The following is a 25,288-nucleotide window of genomic DNA, read 5'->3' as shown; positions in this document are numbered from 1 at the left end:
CACACTAGCTTGCCTGACAGATGACATGTTCTTTTCTTGTTTCGAATTCAGGAACTGGTTTGCAAATCTGGTTCAGATTTGGACTTTGTTCACTGAAGGTTGCCAGGCACAGCATGTGGCAGAGCAGTGGAAAGTGGCCAGTGATTGAAACACCATCTAATGCCCACTCTTAACCCCTATTAACACACTCCAGTTTGTGGCGACAAGTTAGTTCTAGTCATGATGATTGTCAAAAATTTATGAAAAACATGACAGTTATTTTCACCACCCCCACTACACGACATCAAGGGACACAATTCCTCTTCATGATTATATCGTTGCTCTATGTTCATCATGAATGTAAATTGGGTGACTATTCTATCTCAGTCTTAAATTGAAAAGAAGAATTTGCACATGTCGCTTACTTAATTAATAACAATTAGAAAAGTTTGAACAGATCTCTATCCTAGTACACAGCATACTTTTGTTACTCCATTTGTCTTACAGTTTGCTTGCTGAATATCTCAGAACTTAAACTATATTTTTTGAATTCATAGGAATAAGGTCTCTTGAGCTTGCTCCATTGTATCACATCATGATGCATTTCTCTCTTAACTCCATTTATCCATTTACTGTGAATACACTAGCGTAACATAAATGGCAGTCTTGAAGTTCTGAATGAACCCAACAGACTTCAACTTCAGAACCTCCAATGGACGACATTTTTTGGAAAAACGTCTGTCGCCAGATTTCACACCCATCGGACGTAGCTCGGATTTGAAAAGTGCAGCAATAGATATTTCCTGACATAAACAGTCAGTGATTATCACAAAAAAACCCAGCTTGTCTGTTCCAAAGTGACCCACCTTCGAAAAAAAAGTCACCATTACCACACCACATCATAGGGCTGTGCTCACATGAGTGAGAGAGAGAGAGACAGCTGGTGATTGTTTAACCAGCATGTCAGGCACGGGGAGAAGTCGATAAGGACAAACCCTCATGGTCAACACAAATGTTTATTTCCTCTTTCAATATCACCTTGCTCTTCCTTAGAACAATTGAAACTTTAAAAGGCCAAGTGAGCAGATGAGAGCATCAGCCTTCAAACATTTCAGCTCCCTCAAAATAAAACGGGACAAACCTGTGACCAAATATATAAAACATCTTGCACATCGTGGAAGAATGTGCGAGTGAGTGAGTGTTGGATGGTGTAGAGGAATATGAAGAATAAGTAATCAGGGGATTGGAATTTGTTGTGTGTGAAAAAGCAAGGATAGTACATACCATTTTTATTCTGAGTAGTATGACGGAAATCTGACTGCTTCGGCAAGCTGACTGACCGGAAACAACAGTCAAATCTATAAGATAAGTGAAAACATCATGAGAGACAAAACCAAATTCAACATATAAAGAGAAAGACTGCCATAAAAAAATTAAATACTGGACCAAAAAAGATAAAATGCTGACTTCAGTGTAGTTACATGTGTCCATGATCTGTTTGCTCTTCTGATATCATGTTGCTCTTGTTCAGAAAACACAACTTTAAAATCCTAACTGAGCCAACACGGACGTCAGGATTCAGACTTTTTAGGCCACTCAAAATAAAAATCAACAAAGCTTTCACATCAATATATGAATAAAAATCACTCTACACACCCTGGAAGCACTGTCTCAGAATCTAAAGGGAGTAACCCAGAGTCAAAGCAAGCGAGGCTGCCTTCATGCAGGATCGGTTCACCAAGAGCAGTCTCTGGCATTAATACAGGGTAATGGGCTCTGCCAGATGGACACCTGAGGCAGTCAGCTTCTCAGAATCCACACCTCTGCAGTCCAGTGAGTGGGACACAGTCAGCCCAGTGGGAGACCGAACCCGGTGTGGGGAGTGGGGAGAAAACAGCTGGGAAACTGTAGAGACATCAGTTAGATGTCGGGTCACCTATTGCTCAGTCTGTCAAGGTCGCAAAAGGGGGCTGCCACATCAGTCCTCATTGTGCTCAAAGATATTACACTGAGAACTGTCTGACTCCAGGGTCAGGCTGCTGTCATTGATGCAAGGCTGACAACTACTACTTTTCACAGGTGTCATGGACCGCTGCTGTTTTAATCTCGTCGGATACGGGAGGCACGGTGGCTCAGTGATTAGCACTGCAGCCTCACAGTGCCAGGAACCCGGGCTCGATTCCAGGCTCAGGCTGACTGTGTGGAGTTTGCATATTCTCCCCGTGTCTGCATGGGTTTCCCCTGGGTGCTCCCACAGTCCAAAGATGTGTCGGCTAGGTGGATCGGCCATGCTAATTTGCCCGTAGTGTTGAAGGGTGTGTGGGTGAAAGGAAGATGGGTCTGGGTGGGATGCTTCAAGGGGCGGTTTGGACTTGTTGGGCTGAAGGGCCTGTTTCCACACCGTAGGGAATCTAATCTAATTTAATATGTCACAGATGAGTATGAGCAAATGGAACAAAGGAGCAGGAATATTTCCAAGATAACAAAGTGTGGGGCTGGATGAACACAGCAGGCCAAGCAGCTGCAGTTCCCTGCTGTGTTCATCCAGCTCCACACTTTGTTATCTTGGATTCTCCAGCATCTGTAGTTCCCATTGTCTCTAAAGGCAAATTTCCATGTGAGGTCTGGAATAAGTGAGTCGATGCCTGACTGAACACAGGGAGACAAGGAACTGGATTGAAGCTTGTGCTTTGTGAAAAATTAATGATAACTCATACCTTTCAGAATCAAAGTGGGTTGGAGTCTGAGGAATGAGAAAGGTGAAGTATCGTCAAACCTAAAAGACAAATGAAAACACCATAAAAGTAAAAACCAAATTCAACATGAAAAGAGAAAGAGTACGATCACACTTAAATACTAGACCAAAAAATATGCTGACTTCAGCCTCATTACATATGTCAAATATTCATTTGCGCCTTCACTGTCTACTTGGTCTTCCTTCAACAATTTAACATTTTAACATGTCAACTGAGCAGCCAGGACATCACCCTTCAGATACTTCAGTTCAAAATGAAACTCAACAAAGCTTTGCTCTAATCCAACACCTTGAACATCTGGAATGATTTCCCAAAGGGCCTTTTTCATCTAAATACTATTTTTTGGCTGCTGTAATGTAGGAAAGGCACTGGTTAATGTGCAGAAAGCACGTTTTCATGAATAACAATTGGTAATGATTAGCTTTTCCATTGAAATAACATTCACTGAGGGATAAATAGTAGATGATTTATACGGGAGAATTCCATTCTTGTTTTTTTTGCGAATTGTTGTGATAATGGGATCTTGCGGTCATCCGAGATGAACATTTTTCCTGCTAACATCACCTTCAGCAAAGACCAGAAGAAACATTTTCCTCCATCAAAGAGCGGACACAAAAATGTGGCCAATATAATTTTGGTTTTGGCAAGTACTGGAACCATTGCGACCCACAACATACACGCATTAATTCAATCGGGTTACCCCAAATTCACATCATTTTTCCAGTTTTCCCGTCTTTGAAATTCGTACTAAAATCCAATTTCTTTACAAATAGTGTCCAGTATATATTGAATTCAAATTACCTCAAAACTCTTCTCACAACCAAGAGTGATACCACAAAGGTATTGCTCCTTTCCCTCCGCTTCAATTAGTGTTAGTTCTAATTACACTGATGAGGGAGAGAAAAGAAATAAGCGATTCGCACTTGAAACTGCAGAGCTACAAGTCTGCAATGTTCACCTCACGTTGTCTCAACATGAAGTGAAGACACACAGCAGTTATTGTTTATTCTTGTTTGTGTTTATGACATCACAGGCAAACCATTGTGATGTCACTGGGCTTATTCTTTTTTAAAAGAAAACCTTCCCGAGAAAGAACACAAAACCTGTTCCAGCAGTTACCTGCTGTTTTCCACTTCATCTCCGTGTACGCGGTTGTCATGTGGGGAGGGCTTGTTTGTAAACGTGGGCATCATAACATGGATGCAGTTTCCCATCTTCACCATCTTCCCTTAACAGCCTTCCTGGGATATTGCCCATGGGGGTGAAGGCACCAGGAGGCCTGCCCACATGTGACCAATACATCTATTAATTTATTTGGTGGCCAGACTGGCTGGTCAGCTGTCAAGAGGATGGATGGTCTCATCTGTCCTGAAAGTCCCTTAAAAACATCCCTGAGGTTAATTTAACCTTTATATTCACCTTCGAATCCTTTGCACTCCTCTCATCACAGTCACAACAACACTTACTGTTATGTCCTGCATGTTCACCAACTCTCTATTCATGCTCATACATTACCTTCAGTTCCAGAGCCCTTATCTTATCTATTAGCCACCAGTGTGACACCCTACAAAGTGCCTCTTGGGAATCCAAGTGTTATGCAGCTGTTGGTTTCCTCTTTGCGACCTCACTTGTTTGACTCTGAAAAAGGAATGAAATTGTCAAACATGCCTGGCCCCAGGGTGACCTTGAACTTACCTGCAACTGCCCTGTCTCCATCATGGAATGTCTTCTTCTGGATTGACCACGTTGATTTAATCAGATGATACGATTTTTGTTTTAAAAGCATTGCTGAAACATACTTAATGAAGAGACATTATTAAGCACTTTCCCAACTGATTGAAATCATGTTAACTGGCTTTATCCCTTATTTTTGCTCCTCTTTCTTTCTTACATAGCAGTGTTACAACTGCTAATTTCTACTGAACTCAGACTTTTCCAGAATCCAGGATATTTTGGTAAATCAGAAACCAAAATATCTACGATGTCTGAAGCTGGGCTCCAGGGGTATTCAGTTTCTTGGAAGGACTGACAAGAAGGAGGAGGTAGGTCAGCATTACTGGTTACGGAATAAAATTAATATGGTAATGACAATGGATATTAGTTCTGGTGAAATGGAGTCTGGGTACAGTTTAGAAACATCAAGGGACAGAAATTGACAGTGGTCGATGTATATCCACCCCAGTCAACTCAAGTGGTAATTTTAGCAGAAGGCACTAAACAGGAAATTGAAGACACCAGCAGAAAGGGAGAGCTCTAACTGTGATGAAAGGTCACTGACTTCAAGAGTCAGGTGACTTCAGTCTGCATAAAGATTGGGCAAAGCAAATCAGTTATCATTGCATACAGGAGGAATTCCTGACATACTTATTAAATTCATTCACGGGATGAGGGCATCACTGGCTAGGGTAACATTTATTACCAATTCCTAAATGTCCAGAGAGCAGTTAAGAGTCAACCACATTGCTGTGGGTCAGGAGTTACATGTAAGCAAGGCTGGCAGTTTACTTCCCTTAAAGGACAACAGATTCATGCTCATCATTAGACGCTTAATTCCAGGTTTGTATTGAATTCAAATTCCGCCGTCTGCTGCAACTGGATTCAAACACAAGTCCCCAAAGTACTATCTGGGTCTCTGGATTAAGTGTCCAGTGATAACAATCTCAGGCCACTGTCTCCCCAATGAAGTGTGTGCAGTGCGGGTTTCTGGGTCAACACTTTGAGGAACCAACAAGCAAAACTGAAGTTTGAGGTGGGAAGACTGTGTCCATGCCCCCTCGGGGAAGTGACCCTCATTTTCACCCACAGAAGGAAACTAACAAGGACACCTTCCACTGAGAGTGCCAGAGGCTTTCGGAGAGAGCAACCCCCAGAAAGCAGAACGTCACTCACTTGGCTCTATTGTCCCATTCCAGACTCCAAAACTAGAACCTGTTTACAGCAACAAATGGAAGTATTTGATGGATGCCCTGGGTTTGTGCTCCTCCCCCATTGCTCACCTGCAGTTTTCCTGCTTCACCTTGTACTTCCAGCCAAACATCACTGATGTCAGCTGCTTCCTGCCATTCCAAATGCTCCTCCTCAAGTGGAAGGACAAACAGCAATGTGGAAATTCACACATATTTCTGGTCTGTGGAGGAAATGATACTGTTATAATTTCAGATAATTTTTAAAGGGCTCTTTTTGCCCTTTGAAGCAGGGGGTGTACAAACACTATCACAGGCTCGAACTCACAACCACTAGTTTCTGAGACCAGTGCTCTGACCACTGAGCTGTGCAGCCAGGCACAAGGCATGGAAAGAGGGTCTCATGTATTGGAAATAGCAAAAGAATAGATAACTGGAGACTATTATATATCAAGACGTAACAAAACCGAAACAGAGCAGAGGGGCATCATGTGCAGAAGGTTGGGAGAATGCAAGGTCGAATCAGACAGTGTCCTGAGTGCCATAAACTGATCTTTCCTGCTGGTCCAGAGATTACGATTCAGTGCCTTCACTGTCGTAGCCTGTTCATGGTTATCATTTAAAGTAATAAATCTGAAATACTGACTGATCTTGAGAAGCAGAATTATGTCATTGATCAGTCAAAATCAATTCACTCCATGTTACAGTTCCACAGCAGCAATGCCAGCTGAAACTGCCTGGTGTGCAATCAGTTTAAAACAAGAATAGAGGGGAGGTCAGGAAAAGTGAAGGGCAATGGTAGTTTGTGAGAGGTGACTGGAGGCCAAGTGGAGCCAGGTTCAATGTGGGTGTTGAAGACCAGTCTTCACTGTTACCCTGGCATACAGATCACATTGGATCAATCACACAAGGATCCTCCTTTGTGTGTTGTCTTTTGCACACAACAACTCGGGTCAGTGCCTCGAGGGGCTCGGATATTTTTAATTTGGCAACTAACTCAGGTCAGTGGTGCACAAACTAAGCTGTGTCGGGACACTATTTAAATGGGTCACCACTCATTGCAATGACCCAGAACTATGCAGAAAGAGGAAGAACACCAATACAAAATCTTCGCTTTGAATGGCTATCCCTGCAATTTCATCCACAGGTACTGACTAAACAGCAACACGAAGAGGACACATTATGCCCTAACACACTGGACACACTGCCACACATCAAGAACATATCAGAACTGACAACTCCTATGACCACTAGGAATTACGGTAGCACACAAGCCCAAAGCCATGCTACGACAAACATTCTCAAGGATTAAAGACACCATACCCACGACATGCAGAACTGACAGTGTTTACAAAATACTGTGCAACGATTGCCACAAACATTATATCAGACAGACAGGAAGGAAACTAGCCGTCAGTGTACATGAACATCAGCCGGCAGCAAAATGACATGACAAACTTTCCCTAATATCAGTACACCCGGATAATGAAGGCCATCAGTTTAACTGGGACAACATAACCGTAGTAGTGCAATCCAAACATAGCCACACATGGGAATTCCTAGAGGCATGGTTCTCAATCCATAATGCAGTCGGCAAACATATAGAATTGGACCCCATATGCAACCCATACAGAACAGAATGCGAAATGACAGAAGTTGCCGGAACAGACCGGGCAGTATAAATTTCAAGTGGAGGAGAACAACATCGCTTCTTCGGAAGTCTCACTCATGACGTTACCTTGCGTGGTGACGAAAAGTCTGAACGAAAACAAGCCAGCTGGGTGAGCAAGTTTACAACTTTACTTGTTATCTTTACCGTTTAATGTGTGGCTCAGTGTCAGTCTTATACACACAGTGTTCTACCCGCTTCTCCTGCTGTACACAAGGTTTCCCAGCAAAAGGCAGCTTTGTGTGGAACACATGCAGTTTCTCCTGACAATGGGTACTGTTGCCATGAGCTGGGATATGAAATATACAATGAGCTGAAGTAGCCCCACACTCAAGTTACTCATTTACCTTTTAATTTCAATTTTCAATTTCCAAAACCCAGCAATCCATTCACTTAAGCTGCTGGGAACCTGACAAAAACAGCGTTGGCCAGACATTCCTCTTCGGGAGTGTCTGTCAATTTGCAAGGGTAGAAAAGCTGTCAACTTCACTCGAGTGAGAGAGGATACAATATTCCAAACTTCCAATTCAAAATCAGATGCCGTCTCAATTACACCACTGGCTCCACACGTCTTGCTGCAGCTTTCATCCTGTCGATTGCGATGTAATCAGGGATACTGGCGGAAAACCCATTTGCAAGGTGAATATCCTGCAAAATAATCACCGTCGCTGCTGCACTTCAACGTTCTCCACTTTGTGAAGCGGTGAATGTCACTGGCAAACGAAACACATTAGCCCTCACATGCCTGGTTCACTGTCACCTGTTTCTTTGCCACCCGTTTCTCTGCTGGAACTTGCCATTGCTTTGTTCACAGTCACTGCAAAGTTCTGCCTTGCATATTTTTTTTATTAAATTATCTCCTCCCAACTTAAAGACATTCCCTAGTCTTGAAATCTCCCATCCTTGGGAAATGACGACCACAATTCATACTATCTACATGTCTCATTATTTTATGAACTTCTAACAGGCCGCCTCTCAACCTCCTAAGCACCAGCAAGAAAAGTCAAAGTCTATCCAACCTTTCTTTATAAATCAAAGCTTCCATACCAGGCAACATCCTGGTAAACCTCTTCTTAACGCTCACCAGCTTCATGATATGCCTCCTGTAATTGTGTGACAGAAACCGCACATTGTATTCCAGAAGAGGTCTCATCAACATCCTGTGCAACCTCAATATGACTTCCCAACTCCTAAACTGAAACAATTGAGCAATGAAGGCTGCCGTGCCAAAAGACTGTTTAACCACTGTCTAAATGAGATGTAAACTTCAAATAATCATGTACCTGGATCCCCTAAGTCCATGAGTAGGCACCTTAACAGTGAGAGAAAGTCTGTGGGAGGATGAGGAATAGTTTTGAATTTCTTTGACCTCACATCTGAAGAAATTTATTGGACACATGCAGCTGAATAAGTTCAACAATTCATACTCCGTGAAGAACTATAAATGAACCTGAAGATTTTTCAATTAAAAAGTAAAGTTAGACCCTCTCGAGTCAGAAGGAAGCCATCGCAGTTCTGTTTCTGAACTTCTCCTACCCAACAGGTTCTGCAACATGTCCATATGAAGATGGATAAGGGAGAACCAGTGGATGTAGTGTACCTGGACTTTCAGAAAGCCTTTGATAAAGTCCCACATAGGAGATTGGTGAATAAAATTCGGGCACATGGTACTGGGGGCAAAATACTGAGTTGGATTGAAAATTGGCTGGCTGACAGGAAGCAAAATGTAGTGATAAACGGGTCCCTTTCAGAATGGCAGGCAGTGGCCAGTGGGGTACCACAAGGTTCAGTGCTGGGACCGCAGCTGTTTACGATATATATTAATGATATAGACGAAGGCATTAGAAGTAATATTAGCAAATTTGCTGATGACACAAAATTGGGTGGCAGTGTGAAATGTGAGGAGGATGTTATGAGAATACAGGGTGAGTTGGACAAGCTAGGTGAGTGGACGGATACGTGGCAGATGCAGTTTAATGTGGATAAATGTGTGGTTATACACTTTGGTGGCAAGAACAGGAAGGCAGATTACTATCTCAATGCAGTCAAGTTCGGTAAAAGGGAAGTACAACGAGATCTAGGTGTTCTTGTACATCAGTCAATGAAAGCAAGCATGCAGGTACAGCAAGCAGTGAAGAAAGCTAATAGCATGCTGGCCTCATAACAAGAGGAATTGAGTACAGGAGCAAAGAGGACCTTCTGCAGCTGTACAGGGCCCTGGTGAGACCGCACCTGGAGTATTGTGTGCTGCTTTGGTCTCCAAATTTGAGGAAGGACATTCTGGCTATTCAGGGAGTGCAGCGTAGGTTCACGAGGTCAATTCCTGGAATGGCGTCCGGGACTATCATATGTTGAAAGATTGGAGCGACTGGGCTTGTATACACTTGAGTTTACAAGGATGAGAGGGGATCTGATTGAGGCGTATAAGATTATTAAGGGATTGGACACTCTGGAGGCAGGAAGCATGTTTCCGCTGATGGGTGAGTCCAGAACAGAAGACACAGTTTAAAAATAAGGGGTAGGCCATTTAGAGCAGAGTTGAGGAAAAACTTCTTCACCCAGAGAGCGATGGATATATGGAATGCACTGCCCCAGAAGGCAGTGGAGGCCAACTCTCTGGATACTTTCAAGAAAGAGATAGATAGAGCACTTAAAGATAGTGGAATCAAGGGTTATGAGGATAAGGCAGGAACAGGATACTGATTGTGGATGATCAGCCATGATCGTAATGAATGGTGGTGCTGGCTCGAAGGGTCGAACGGCCTACTCCAGCACCTATTGTCTATTCATTCACCATATCCAGATACATGAACGTTGGATCACTCTCCAAAGGTATCAGTAACTATTGCCAATCCTCAGTTACATCTGGAGAACTTGATGTTTGACCTTTCTGAACCAGTGCAGGTCATGTGGTGAAGTCGCACTTGCAATGATATTAGGTAACGAGTTCCCAAATGATCGTAAAGGATTAGTGATGTTTTCCAAAAGAACAATTTAAATGTTTTCACATTTTTGATTCAATCCAATGATCTGACATATTACACAAGGTTGTCACAAAACAATATTTGATACCAGGTACTTATTAGGACAAGTGACCCAAAACTGGCCAAAGAAGTAGGTTTCAAGGAATATCCTGAACAAACAAGGGGACTTTGAAAACCACGGATGTTTAGGGAGTAAATTCAAGAGCTTATGGCCTTAGGAACTGAAAACATGAAAAAGGTGGGAGTTAAAACCAGAAATCCACAGGAGGTTGGAAGTCAGGGAGAACAAATGTCTTGAAGGAAAAAGCAAAAGGACAGTAGATGCTTGAAAGTTGTAACACAAGCAGAAATTGATGTAAAACTCAGCTTATCTGGCAGTGCTTGTGGAGAGAGAGAGAGCAGCATTACTGTTTTGTGTCCAGTGACCCTTCTTCAGATATATCTCAGAGGGGTTTGCAGCTGGAGGGACTATCAAACGAAAGTGGTGTGATGCCAAAATTTCAAAATAAGGATATGAATTTCAAAACCTTGGTGCTTTGCCACTGAGAAAATGTTTATGTTAGTGAGCACAGAATGGCAAAACTTGAAGATGTTAAAATCGGTGAGAATAAACACATGGGCAGCAGATTTTTGGATCAGTTCAAGATTTCAGGGAAGTAGTATTAAGAAGCCGGCCAGGAGTGTGTTTGGGGAGTTAAGTCGAGAGGTAGCAAAGGAATGGATGAGAGTTTCAGCAGCAGATGACCTGAGATGCTGTTGAGGTTGAAATTGTATGTGGTCTTTGTGATAATGAGTGTGGGGGTGAGTAATGTGGTTAGAAGCTCATCTTGGGGTGAAATATTGCACCCTGACTGTGACCAGTGTGTTACCTGCCAGTTACCCGGGGCAGGGATGGAGTCAGTGGCGAGGGAGTAGAATTTTGCTCCCAGCCTGGATTGACATTTTTCATTGTCTATTTAAATGTGATCTATACCCCTTTTCAAACAAGAACAGACTTGGCAGCAGAACTAATTGGTGAACCAACTGTCAGCTTTATTGAGACAAAGTGTGGAGTTTATCTGTTATGAAGTAAACTACAGTGACAAACTCAGACAGCTACTTACAGTTGAATGTGGATTATACTGCTTAAGTCAATAACTAAGCAGTAGAGCAGTGAAACAACTTATTGGAGTTTCTGCAGCCGCGGTCTTCAAACTTTTTCTTGTGTTGGGCTTTTATCTTCTGATTCTCGTTGCTTTCCATTGCACAGACCTTTCTTGAGAGTCTCTTTTCTGCTTGTTCTTTTTTGATTAACCTCCCTCTCTGTCCAATCACAGTTCATATGAACAACACTCACCTCACTTCACCACGTGATGTTCTTCATATTCATAATTATTCCCTTTACATCTTACCTGAGGACTGCTAGACCTGTATTTATTACCCTTATTTCATCGCTATTTCTCTATTGGCTGACAGAGCGGTATCAAGAGTACCTTTAGCTTTGAGCTGCCGGAAGCCTTTTCAATCGCGACTTATTAAAAAATAACAAAAGAACTGGGATGTTGTCAATCAGGAACAAAAACAAAGTTGCTGGAAAAGCTCAGCAGGTCTGGCAGCATCTGTGAAGGTAAAAAGACAGATCCAGTTTTCAGTCTCATTCGTCTCAAAATGCAACATTGCGACGACGTTCATTTGCTTCCAACAATAACACAAAGCACTGCGCATGCTCCAGCTCACAGTGAAGTCCGGCTGATTGATGTCAGTGCGCGACCAATAGGAGCACAGGTGTGCCGTGCATGACCGGACGGATGTCGCCCAATCGGAATGAAGGGAGGGCGGGATCAGTGAAAACCACGTGATCATCCACGAGTGCGGTGCAGAGTCGCTGAGATAACCGGAACTGCAGATGCTGGAGAATCCGAGATAACACGGTGTGCAGCTGGATGTACACAGCAGGAAAGCTGACGTTTCGGGCCTAGATCCTTCGCTGAGACCAAGATTTGTGCAATTGAGGTAAGAGCAGGCCACAGTAAAGAAAGCAAAACGGTAGAAAGCTGGAGGGAAGTGATATTCGTATGGGTTTGGAAGTTTTACAAACAGTTAGTGCACGTCGGAAAACACACCCATTTGAAACTCCCAGACTCACGTTTGCAGAAAACAAATCAACGCCTCAGATGGCGATAGGCCCGTGTGACCGTCACCATCTTTATTGGGGGCAGTGATCCGCGGGGCGCATGCGCGACAGCTTTGAAACTTTAAAAGGGCCGGGGGTGAAGCTGGAGGAACATAACAGGACAGGCAGCATCAGAGAAACAGGAAAACTGACGTATTCGGGCCCACACCCTTCAGAAATGGGGGAGGGGAAGGGGATGCTGAAACAAACAGGGAGAGAGTGGGAGACAAGTGGAGAGGAGACAGACAAGTTAAAGAGGTGAGGATGGAGCAGGTAAAGGTGAGTGTAGGTGGGGAGGGGATGGGTCAGTCTATGGAGGACCAACAAGTCAAAGGGGTGGGATGAGGTTAGCAAGTAGGAAATGGGGGTGTGGCTTGAGATGGGAGGAGGGGATAGGTGAGAGGAAGAGCAGGTTAGGGAGGTGGGGATGAGCAATTGTTTATTGCGAACTGAGTGTAGGTGTTCTGTAAAGTGGTCCCCAAGCCTCTGCTTGGTTTCCCTGATATAGAGGAGGCCAGAACGGGTGCAGCGGTGCAGTATACCACATTAGCACCTGCATACCCCATACAGATTGCCTCAAAGCCCTACGCTATTTCCTGTCCTGCAGGTCTGACCAGTTCCCCTCCACTGACCCCATTATGTGCTTCGGTGAACTCGTCCCACTGCCTACAGACAAAGGGGGTGGCCATGGGTACCTGCGTGGGCCCAAGCTTTGCCTGCCTCTTTGTTGGAACAATCCCTCTTCCGTACCTCTTCCTCCAGTACATGGATGACTGTATCGGCGCTGCCTCGTGCTCCTATGAGGAGCTCGAACAGTTCGCCCACTTCACCAACACCTTCCACCCCAACCTTAAGTTCACCTGGACCATCTCTAACCACCTCTCTCACCTTCCTGGTCCTCTATTTCCATCTTGGGGAACAATCTCAAAACCGATATATATTTCAAGCCCACTGACTCCCACAGCTACCTAGAATACACCTCCTCCCACCTGTCAAGTTTGTTTTCGGAGACCCTCACGGACGTGCTGCAATAACAAGACACTGACCTGTTTAGAAAAACACCAATCATTTTCTTACCAAGCAAGTACAAGCTGTGAAGAATCACTGTACTCAACCCGGCACACAGTGCAAAGTCTCACAAGGAGTTCTCCCCGGACAGTCCCTGCTTTTTATACTTTACAAAAGACATGATACAGAAAACGATTTCACAACCTCCAATGACATGATACATAAAACAATTACTACAACAGACAAAAACAGGATACCAAGCAATTATTACATCGACAACATAAAAGACCAGGATATAGTATCGATTGCTTGTGAAGTAGCTGCTCATGGCAGGAGGTGATTTTGAGTTGTTGTCCGGGACAGATTGTGATTTCAAGTTGCCAGTGTGTCTGGCTAGGACAAAGTCAGTGCCCTGGCTCCTTAGTCAGCGACAGAAGTTACATGCTTTAGAGGTTTCACACCTTTACAAAATTTCCCCACCTAACCCTATTTGATACAGATTGATTCTAATTTCAGTTCAGTCAGGAAACTTAAGACAGTGTCTGCATGCCGATGTGTGAGAAGATAAGGAGTTACAAAAGCTTTACACTGAATTCCTAGCTGGGCAGGAAGCTTCAGGGCAGTGTCTGCATACCGATGTGAGTAGATAAAAGACTTTACTTCTATAAATCGAAGTCTCTGTATAGGAATCAAATGCAGATGAAAGACTTTGATTTCTATACTTCTTTAAATTAATGGGATGTTATCACATTAACATCTCACACCCACCCACCGTCCTGCAAAAATGCCATCTCCTATTCCCAATTGCTTCACCTCTGCCGCATCTGCTCCCAGGATTCCACTCCCGTACATCTATGATGCCCTTGTTTTTCAAGGACCGCAACTCCACTCCCCACCTCCCCACCAGAGTGGTCAAGAACACCCTTGACCGTGTCTCCTGCATTTTTCTACAACTCCTCCCTCGCACCCTGTCCCTGCAATAACAACTGAAAAAGAATCCCCCTCATCCTCACATACCACTCCACCAATCTCCGGATCGAACACGTCATCCTCTGACACTTCCGCCATCAGCAATCCGACCTCACCATCAGACATTTTTCCCTCCCCACCCTTGCTTGCCTTCCGGAGAGACCAGTCTCTCCGTGACTCCCTTGTCCGCTGCACGCTGCCCTCCAACCCCACTACTCCCAGCACCTTCCCCTGCAACCAAAGGAAGTGCTACACTTGCCTCCACACCTCCTCCCTCTTCTCTTTCCCCCCCCCCCCCCCCCCCCCCATCCCAGGCCCCAAGAAGACTTTCTACATCGAGCAGATGTTCACCTGCACATCTGCCAATGTGGTATACTGCATCCCCTGTACCCGTTGTGGCCTCCTCTACATTGGGGAAACCAAGCGGAGACTTGGGGACCGCTTTGCAGAACACCTACGCTCAGTTCGCAAGAAACAACTGCACCTCCCAGTCGCGAACCATTTCAACTCCCCATCCCATTCCTCAGATGACATGTCCATCCTGGGCCACCTGCAGTGCCACAATGATGCCACCCAAGGGTTGCAGGAACAGCAACACATATTCTGCCTGGGAACCCTGCAGCCCAATGGTGTCCATGTGGATTTCAGAAGCCTCAAAATCTCCCCTCCCCCAACTGCATCCCAAAACTAGCCCAGCTTGTCCCTGCCTCCCTAACCTGTTCTTCCTCTCTCCTATCGCCTCCTCCCACCTCAAGCTGCACCCCTATTTCCTGCTTACTAACTTCATCCCACCCCCTTGACCTGTCTGTCCTCCCTGGACTGACCTATCACCTCCCTACCTCCCCACCTCTCCTCATCTTTACCTGCTCCATGCCCGCCTCTTTAACTTGTCTGTCTCCTCTCCAAATATCTTTTCTCTCCATCTTTGATCTGTCTCCCCCCTCTCCCTATTTCGTTCAGAATCCTCTTCCCCTCCCCCGTTTCTGATGAAGTGTCCAGGCCCAAAACGTCAGCTTTCCTGCTCCTAAGATGCTCCTTGGCCTGCTGTGTTCATCCAGCTCCACACCTTGTTATCTTGGACTCTCCAGCATCTGCAGTTCCTATTATCTCTTATCCAAGAGAAATGTTTGTTTCTTATGGATTTTTTTTCCCAGACTGTTGGATCATAGCAGCTCACACTGCTCTTGCTCACTTCTGTGCTCCCTGATCACCTTTGTCGGTGTCTAATCTCTTCAGTCTCTACTGATGGATAGATTTGATCTCTGTAGTATTTTACTGTAATTTCCTTGTACCTTTTTTGTAAATAAATTTTCCTCTGCTGCCCACCCCCTGACCATGTGCTGCTCTCTGACCAGATTAATTTTTGAATGGTATCTTTCACAGTCAGGAAATATTTTCCCAGAAAGAGTGTATTTTTCTTCCATTTCAGACCACCAAATTCTACAGCGTTTTTATCTGTCATTCATTTTGCACTTCTGCAACATTTACTGTGTGTTTCTCCTTCCACAGATACCAGCGATCGTTGCCAAAGCCCTGTTACCTGTGGAGAAGGTGATGTTTAACTTTCGTGTGCTACTGCAGTTTGTATGATAAAGGTGCTCTCTCAATGCTCCATTTGAGAAGTTACAGATCATTCATCTAGCGATACTGAAGAGCTACTGAAGAGCTAATGGTGTATGTCCAAATCAACAAACTATTTGTATTTTTATCATGTTTTATAATTTCACAAAAATATTATCAACAAACTTTTGACGTAAGGCCATATTAGGTCAGGTGACCAAAAAGTTACCAAATCTACAGGTTTTCCTGACTCTCTCAAGGAAAGCAAACCTAAGAGGTTTATCAGGGGAATTCCAGATCACGTTTTCTGGCAACTTTAGAAACAGCCTCCAATAGTGAAGGGATGATTAAACGCATTGTTGGAGTCTGGAACTAAATGAGTTATCCAAGTCTTGAAGGTTGTTTGGTGCAGGGAGATAGGGCTCATCACAGCCAGGAATTAAATCACTGGTGAGAATTTTAAATTGTTGCTTATAAATAGGAGCCTTTGTGGGTCAGGGAGCACAGCAGTGATGGTGAACAGGTCTTGGTACAAATGAACTTGTGTGCAGCAGAATTTTAGGTATTCTTGAGGTTGCAGGGATGTTGAATGTGGGAGGCCGACTGGCAGTGAGTTTGGATAGTTAAGTCTAGAGGTAACACAGGAATAGATGAGAGGTTCAGCAGATGAGCTGAAACTAAGGTGTCACTGTCAGTCATTGTCACTGAAGTGGAAGTAAGTGGTTTTTGTGCAGAGCTCTGCTGTTTACCCTCCCCTCACCTCAGGAATTCAGCTGTTTGTGAATTTGCGGATCAAGTCTGTAATAAGATCAGGAACCGAGTGCCCACCATGGCCCATGCTGGGTGTCACTGAGCAGGTTACTGCTGAGTAAGTGCTGCTTACGACCGCTGTCGACGACGCCTTCCATCACTTTACTGATGATAGAGAGTAGATTGCTTGAGGGGAAATTGGTCGGGTTCAATTTTCAGTGTTTCTGTGCTGAACAGACCTGGGCAGTTTCCCAAATTGTTAGTAGATGCCAGCGCTGTAGCAGAACTGAAATAGTTTGGCTTGGATGCTAGCAAGCTCTAGAGCACTAGTCATCGCTACTATTGTCAGAGTGTTGCCAGGGCCCATAACCTTTGCACTGTTCATTCATTTCTTTAATATCATGTGAAATGAATCAAATTGGATGTAAACTCACATCTCTGTTGGGGACCTCTGGAGAAGGCTGAGATGGATCATCCAGTTGGCACTTCTGGCTGAAGATTGCTGCAGACTTGTCTTTTGCATGGATAGGTTGGGGTCCTGTGTCGGGTAAAGATGGGGATTTTTGGCATTCTTCCTCCAGTGAGTTGTTTAATTGTCCATCACCGTTCACGACTGGGTGTGGCAGAACTGCAGAGCTTGCATCTGATCTATTGGTTATGGGGTGGCTTAGCTCTAACTCTTGCTGCTTATGCTATTTGGCATGCAGATAGTCCTGTTTGGTGGTTTTACCAGGTTGGCACCTTATTTTTTAGGTATGCCTGGTGCTGCCCTTGGCGTGCCCTCCAATACTCTCCGTTCAACCAGTGTTGGTCCCCTGGAGCAATGGCTGTCTGTAGGATATGCTGGGCCATGAGGTTACAGATTGTGCTGGAGAAGGTCTGCTACTGTTGCAGTCTCTCTCAAAGCCTCATAGATATCTGGTTTTGAGCTCCTGTGTCTGTTCCAAGTCTGTCCCTTTTAGCCGAAGTTAGTGCCACCCAACGCAATGGGGGGTATTCTCAAGTTTAAGATGAGGCTTTGTCTCCACAGGAGTGTGCGGTGGTTGCTGTTAACAATCCTGTCATGGACAGATGCCTCTGCAGCTGGGAAATTGGTGATGATGAGATCAGCTATATTTTCCCCGTTTTGGTGCGTCAGCACCTGCTGCAGTCCCAGCCAAGCAGCTTTGTCCTTCAGGACCCGACCAGCCTGATTGGTAATCCTCCTGCAAACTACTCCTGATGTGGACATTGAGTCCATTTAGTGCTATTCACACTCGCAGTGCTTTCTCTAAGTGCTGTTCAACATGATGGAGTTTTTTGTTTCTTAAAATTCCCTCTTGGGATGTGGAAATCGCTGGCTGGACCAGCGTTTATAACCTGGAAGGCAGTTAAGAGTCAAGCACATCACTATGGGTTTGGAGTCACATGTCATCCAGACCAGGTAAGGATGGCACATTTCCGGAAAGGGCATAAGTGAACCAGATGGGTCTTTCCTGATAATTGGCAATGGTTTCATGGTCATCATGAGAATCTTAGTTCCAGATCATTATTTAATTCATGTTTCACCATCTGCCATGGCAGGATGCGAACCCAGGTCCCCAGAATGTTACCTGGGTCTCTGGATTAATAATCTAGCGATAATACTACTGCTGATTTATCAACCAAGGGAGGATGGTACATGGTAATCAGCAGGAGCCGTGAGACTTCCAGGCGTCAGAGTCAAAGTTGAGTACTCCCAGGTCAAATAATCTGGTCAGAATAGCACTGTGCTGTCACGTCTGCTGGGACAGGGCTTCACTAAGGACAATGATAGTGGTGTGTGTCATTGTTTGCCAGGTATGTTTCCATGAGTCTGACACTGTTCCTTGACTCGTCTTTGAAGCGGCTCTCCAAATTTTGCCACTAGCCCCCAGATATTATTAAGCAGGAGTTTGGGGGGCCGATAGGGCTGATTCTGCAGTTGTCTTTCCTAGTTCCCTGGTAGATGCCAAATGGGCCACCCAGCTTCATTCCTTTGTTGAAACTTTGCAGTGATTTGCAACTGAGTGGCTTGCTGAGGTTGGCAAATTTCTTTCCCCAAAGGACATTAGATTTTTTTTTCACTCTGTCATCAGCAATTGTTGCCATGGCAACCAGTTGATTCTTCCAGTTTTTTTAATTGAATTCAAATTCCACCATCTGCTGAGATAGGATTTGAACCTGGACTTCTGTTGTACATTTTAACATTCTGGATAAAAGTTAGTCATCAGGTTTGTTCACTCATTTTTAAATATCACTAACACAGGCATTGTTTCTTTGCAAAACACTGTCCATCATCCTGTCTCCTCCATCCTCCGCTCCAACAGCAAGTGAAGGAGACACATGCAGTTTCTATGTCACTAAGATTGAGACAATCCAATCAGCTGCCTCTGCTGCTTCCCTCTCTTCCACAAGCCCACCAAACCAAATTGCCTAGCATGTTGCTCCTCGTTTTAGGCTTAAACTTGCATCTTTGTCCAGTTTCATGTCAAGCCTTATCAGAGCTCATCTTAACCCTTTGCCCTATTCTCACTAAACTACAAATATTCCAACTCTTATTTCTCCTCCTCCTCCTCCCTGCCTCTTCCCCCATGCCAATTCACAGATATTGTTACTTGTTCTGTCTGTTTCTCTTTTCTGGTTATGTCCTTCTCACCCATTCTGTTTAAAACCAATGTTCGACCTCACCGTCATTGGAAAATCCCACTCCATCTCTCTTTCCTGTCTGAAATCCATGTAGTAAATGTCCCTCAAGGATCTATCCTTGGCCCATGCTGTTTCTCACCAACATACTTCCAGGAGGTGAGATCTTCGACAAGCACTGTGTTAACTTTCACATGTATTCTACAATGTTCAGATCTAACTCGTCTCCATCACTTTGCTCCACTGTTACTCAATTATAAAACTGCTTTTCATGCTTCCACTACTTGATTAGCTGAAATTTCCTCCAATAACACTTTGTGATAGTAAAACACATTGCCTTCAGTTATTATTACAAATTATTTTTCCTTACTATTGTACTGAATCCATCCCTCTCATTGGGAACTGTCTGAGGCTGAACTGCACCCTTCTCAATAATGCTCTCATATCTGGTCTCAAGATGAACATCTTACCGTACATTTCAATCACAAATGCCAGAAATTTCAATCTCTAAAATGCTCCTTCTCTCCACCTCACTCCAGCTCATTCGCGACTGAAACCCCTTACCCATGTCTGTGTTGCCTTAAGCTTGACAATTCCAAAAGAGAACCCTCTCCTCTGCCTTATCAAGAATCTGCTCCCACGATGAGAAATATTTCCTCAGCATTTATCCTGTCAACTCCCTTGAGAATCCTCTATTTTTAATTAGAACATCTCTCATTCTTCAAAAAAATCTAGTTAGTATATTCCAGACCTGTTTAGTCTTAGCTTAAAACATAATCCCTCCAAACCAATGATCATCTTAGTTCAACTTCTTTGAAATGCCTCCAGTGAAGTGATATACTTGCTCGAATAAGTGGACCAAAAAAGCTGCTCACATTCTTCCAGATGTGGTCTTGCCAGCAAGTTGTATATTTGTCCTAAGACATGTATTCCAAACTCTTCTACTGCAAACACCTTGACATAAGGATAACATCCCATGACCCTTCCCGATTACCTGTTGCAACTGTGTGCTCGCTTCATGCTTCCTGCACAATTATTCCTGAATCCCTTTTGTGTTGCAGTTTTCCACAGTTTTTACATTTTTAAATAACACTGTTCTTCGGTCATCTCCTCAAAAAATAGCAACTTCTCATTTTCCCAAATTATACTCCATTTGCCGACTTGTCGCCCATTTATCAATATCTCTCCATAAACTCTAACCCTCATGGAACTTGACTGTTATCCCTTTTTATGAGATCCTCCCTCATTCTTCTCATCTTTTTGTTGGGAGCACTGGGCAACATGACACATATGTAATTGCTGCCTTTTTAAGGGGCGTTTTTTCAAATGACTGGGAGAAGCTTACTGCCCATTTCTCAGAATCGAGACAACTTGTTCATCAAGTTGCATTGGGCCGGAAAAGCTGATGTCTCATTGTGGCAGTGCAGCAGCACAGAAGGAAAGAAAAGGAAGCAAATCCTGCTGCCTGCATCGCACTAAATCTTGGCCATTCTTTGCCTTGTGTCAAACACCTGTTGTTCTGTTCAGTGACATGAAGCCCCAATGTGGAAATTCCGAGAAACCCAAATAGAAATCCCTCAAATCAGCTGCTGACTCCCACAAGGAATAATGTGCAGCAGGAACAATGCACAGTTACCCTCGGCCAGGAGGAGGGGATGTTGTGGATTTCTACTCTGACAGTGATGGATTTTATGAATTTGTGTTACAGGATATTACAAGTGGACTTTCAGGTAGGAAGCTCAATAATTGTAACACCAAACTCTGACAGAATTACTCAATTCATCAGGACCTGGATATTCGCATTGTGTGAGAGTATTGTGTTCCTGCTCATTCCCATTTGCCATGTAAAATTTCTCTCTTATTACTCCATTCTCTCAATAGATCTTTCCTACAACTTTCAATATATGTCCTGTAGTCCTTTTTTATGGCCAGTTGTGTACGTTTTACCATTCTAATGTTTATCTTTTGTAAACACCTCCTATCAAAGGTCCCCTCAAAATCCTTTGTTACAAGGAGATCAATCTCCGTTTCCCCAAGCACCTGATTACCCAATGACAGTTTGCTTCTTGTGTGTGAGGCACTCATCCACTTTTCATTTCCACTTACCTGCATGAGTACAGCCCCAACAATATTAAAGGAAGTTAACATCCTCCAGATGAAGCAGTGTCGGAGTGGTGTCCCATCCACCACATTCAACATTCCCCTCTACACCACTGAGGCAAAGTGGCATCACTGTGCCTAAGGTGAAGTCACCATTATCCTACCTGACCATAGGGCTAGTTTAACCTGAAGATTACCACACCCCAGGCAAGGGGAGAGGTTGAGAATGAGAGTCCATCTATTGTCGATGGATATTCTCAATATGTACCAGCAATACCTAAGTCACATGAAATTATAACTTTAAAAAAAACCCTATCCATGCAACTAAAAACCCTCTTCGTACAAACCATTCTGTTAAATCTCCTCTGCCCCCTATCAGGGACCCTCCCGTCCTTCACGGTGTGTGGGGGATCTTTGGTTTGCACAGACTCAGCTCGTCTCTGTTCCTGTCTGTGATGTCATCATGCTGTGACAATGGCACTGAGCCTCACTCTCTGTGAGGGTGGTAGGCACAGAGATCCTCATAGCGTTTAAGGCATATTTAGATGCACACTTGTGATGCCAACACAGACAAGTGTATGGGCCAAGTGCTGGAAAATTAGATTAGAATAGTTAGGGTGTGGTTTTTAACCAGCCCAGGCTGTATGGGCCACAAAGCCTTTTTCTGTGCTGTAGACCTCCGAGACTCTTCACATAGGAAGATGCCCAGCAATATTTCAAGTTATTTCAGAAAATGAGATATTAGACTAAATGACTCATGATTGGTCAGTGTTTTCGGGAGTAAAGTGAGGTATAGAGGGAAAGCGGTTGACTTCAATTCTGGGGCCTGAAGCCCAGGAAATTGAAAGTGCTGCCATGTGGATGAATAAAAATAAGGATTGTATTAGAGGAAAGAAATATCGTTCTTGTATCACTGATCTGTGAGGCTGGATGATATGAGAGACAGGAAGGGTTCTGAGACTGGAGAAGACTACAAAAATAGAGAAAAGTGAGCTTGGAGGAGATTACAGAAATGGGGAAGATTGTGAGGCTGGAGGAGACCAGACAGAGGGAGTTTGTGACGGTAAAGACAATTATAGAGCTAAAGAAGTTTGTGGGCTGGAGGAGATGACAGATAAGGTGGTCTGTGAGACTGGAGGAATCTAGATAGATGGTGTGAGTTGAGGCTGGAGGGGGATTCCAACGATAGGCAGGTCATGAGGCTGGAGAGGGATTCCACAGATGTGAAGGGTGTTGAGACTCGAGAATGATGCCTGCAACAATGCAGGTAGTGAGGCTTGAGGGCATGATCTGGAGGGTAGTGAGGTCTGAGGTATGATTCCTGCAGTAGGGAGGGTAGTGAGGCTCCAGGGTGGATTATTATCATAACAGCACAGTGGTGTACTTACAGCAGATGGAGTGCAGCAGTAATAGAAAGTACCACTTTCTCCAAATTGAATAAAAGTGGAAATCAATATTAGCCTGTGCCGCAAAGACCACATCCCATAAGTCAATTAAAATTGATGGGTCTCTGGTTTGGAGAGAGTGAACAAAAGCTCAGGTAATTCTCCATTGTAGCAATGTTTGGTAACCGTGGAGTACAACATTCAGATAATTGGCAAAAAATGCAGAGTGAAAATGTGAAGAGTGTTTGACTCAGCAAGTTCCCAGGATCTGGAACAGTCTGAATGGCAGCTGGATGCAGATTTAGCAGTTATTCTCAAAAAAGAGTTTGGATTTAACTTTTCAAGGAATGATGGGCAAATGGTGGGGGAATTGTTTCAGTTTTGCAGCACCTCCAGAGTGAGAGTGAAGCCTTTGACACGATTCCACATGGTAGACTGATACGTAAAGTTAGATCACATGTGATTCAGGAAGAGCTCGCTAATTGGAAGCGGAATTGGCTCAGTTGGAGGAGAGACGGTGGTGCTGGAGGATTTTTCAGAGTGGAGTTCTGTGACCAGCATGTTCCACAGCATTTGGCACAGGGTCCACTTTTGTTTCTCATTTATATTAATGATTTGGATGAGAATTTAAGGGACAAGATTAGTAAGTTTGCAGATGATACTAGAATTAGTGGTATGAAATGTTGGTATAGTGGTCAGTGAAGGTTATCGAAGATGACAGCAAGATCTTGATCAATTATGTCAATGGGTTGAGGAGTGGAGGATGAAGTTCAATTTGAATAAATGTGAGACATTGTATTTTGGTAAAATGAACCGGGTAGGACTTGCACAATTGATGGTTGCACCCAGGGTAGTGTTGTGGAACAGAGAAATGCTGAGATTCAAGTGCATAATTCTTTGAAGTTTATGTAGACAAGTAGACAGAGTGATTAATAAGTTGTTTAGCTCACTTCCTTTCATTGCTCAGACCTTAGAGTCTCAGAGTTGGGATGTTATGTTGAGGTTGTACAGGACATTGTTTTGGCTTCATTTGAGGTATTGTGTGCAGCTCTGGTCGCCCTGTTACAGGAAGGACATTATTATTAAACTGGAGACAGTTCAGAATAGACTTGCTGGGATGTTGCCAGGAATGGAGGGCTTGATTATCAAATAGACGGCCAAAGCTGGCACTTTTCTCACTGCAGCATAATGGGTTAACGAGTGGCCTTGGAGGTTCATAAAATCATGAGGGCACAGATTATGCAAATAGCAAGGGTTTATTCACAAGGTTGGCTGATTTCAAGACAAGCGGACATGTGTGTAAGGTGAGAGGAGAAAGACATATTTAAAAAGACATGAGGGAAACTTTTATTTTTATGGAGTTTTCCATGTGTGGAACAAACTTTCAGAGGAAGTGGCAGATACAGGTACAGCCACGTTGTTTAAAAGACATTTGAATTAGGACATAGACAAGAGAGGTTTAGAGGAGTATATGCCAGATGCAGGCAGATGTGATCAGTTTAAAATAAAACTTATTTATTTAATATACATTTCAAAATTCTAAATTGGAGTAAGGCCAACTTTGACATTGTTGGGCAAGAACTTGCAAAAGATGATCCAGAGAGGTAATATGCAGGTCAAGGAATGCTTGGAAAGTGGGAGGTCTTCAAAACTAAAATAAGGAGAGCCCAGACACAATATGTTCCTGTTCATGTGAAGGGCAAGGCTGGTAAATGTAGGGGATACTGGCTGACTGGAGAAATTGAGGCTGTGGTCAAGAAAAAGGCGGCAGCACATGTCGGGTATTGACAGCAGGAATTAGGTCAATCCCTCGAAGTACAAGGGCAGTAGGATTATACTCGAGAAATCAGGACGGCAAAAAGGAGACATGAGCTATCTTTGGCAAATCAAGTTAAGGGGAATCCCAAGAGATTCTGAAACTTCATTTGGGACAAAAAAGCAACTAGGGAGAAAATAGGGCCCCTTTAAAGATCAACGAGGCTGTCTGTGTGGAACTGCAGGCTGAGATAGTGAATGAGTATTTCGCATTAGTATTTACTGCAGAGAAGGATATGGAAGTGAGAGAGCTTGGAAACATAAATAGTGAGTCGTGAGAAGTGTCTATATTACAGAGATCTAGGTGCTAGATGTCTTAAAATGCATAAAGGTGGATAGGTTCCTGGCACCTGATCAGGTGTTACCCACAAACTCTGGGAGAAGCTGGGGAAGCAATTGCTGGCCCCTTGCTGAGGTATTTGTATCACTGACACTAGTGAAGTGCCAGAAGGCCGGGTGGCTAATGTGGTGTCATTCTTTAAGGAAAAGCCACGGGACCATCGACCGTTGAGCCTGATGTCAGTGGTGGGTAAGTTGCTGGTGGGGATTCTGAGGGACAGGATTTGCATGTGTTTAGAGAAGCAAAGACTGATTAGGGATAGTCAACATGGCTTT

The 25,288-nt window shown here is 43.9% G+C and overlaps 1 protein-coding gene and 1 long non-coding RNA gene across 2 annotated transcripts in view; one reads left to right on the top strand and one right to left on the bottom strand.

Moving 5' to 3' along the window:
• The window catches only part of LOC125450214 (ral guanine nucleotide dissociation stimulator-like 1), a 44,329-nt gene extending 40,372 nt beyond the window's left edge, over positions 1-3,957 (bottom strand). The window contains exons 1-3 of the mRNA XM_059643776.1: positions 3,855-3,957; positions 2,697-2,755; positions 1,264-1,337 (exon numbers count right to left, since the gene is read on the bottom strand). Coding sequence (XP_059499759.1) covers positions 1,264-1,337; positions 2,697-2,755; positions 3,855-3,949 — 228 coding nt within the window. The 5' untranslated portion in view covers positions 3,950-3,957. The remainder of the gene's footprint in view (positions 1-1,263; positions 1,338-2,696; positions 2,756-3,854) is intronic.
• Positions 3,958-11,798: 7,841 nt separating this feature from the next.
• On the top strand, positions 11,799-22,291 carry LOC132208025 (uncharacterized). The gene is made up of 3 exons (XR_009444136.1): positions 11,799-12,283; positions 15,930-16,094; positions 21,082-22,291. It is a non-coding gene; the product is annotated as an uncharacterized LOC132208025 (long non-coding RNA).
• The last annotated feature ends 2,997 nt before the right edge of the window (positions 22,292-25,288 follow it).

This window comes from Stegostoma tigrinum, unplaced genomic scaffold (genome assembly GCF_030684315.1).
Source record: "Stegostoma tigrinum isolate sSteTig4 unplaced genomic scaffold, sSteTig4.hap1 scaffold_249, whole genome shotgun sequence".
Lineage (NCBI taxonomy): Eukaryota > Metazoa > Chordata > Chondrichthyes > Orectolobiformes > Stegostomatidae > Stegostoma > Stegostoma tigrinum.
Note: the sequence above shows the minus strand (reverse complement) of the source record. Positions and strands in the feature narration are given on the sequence as shown.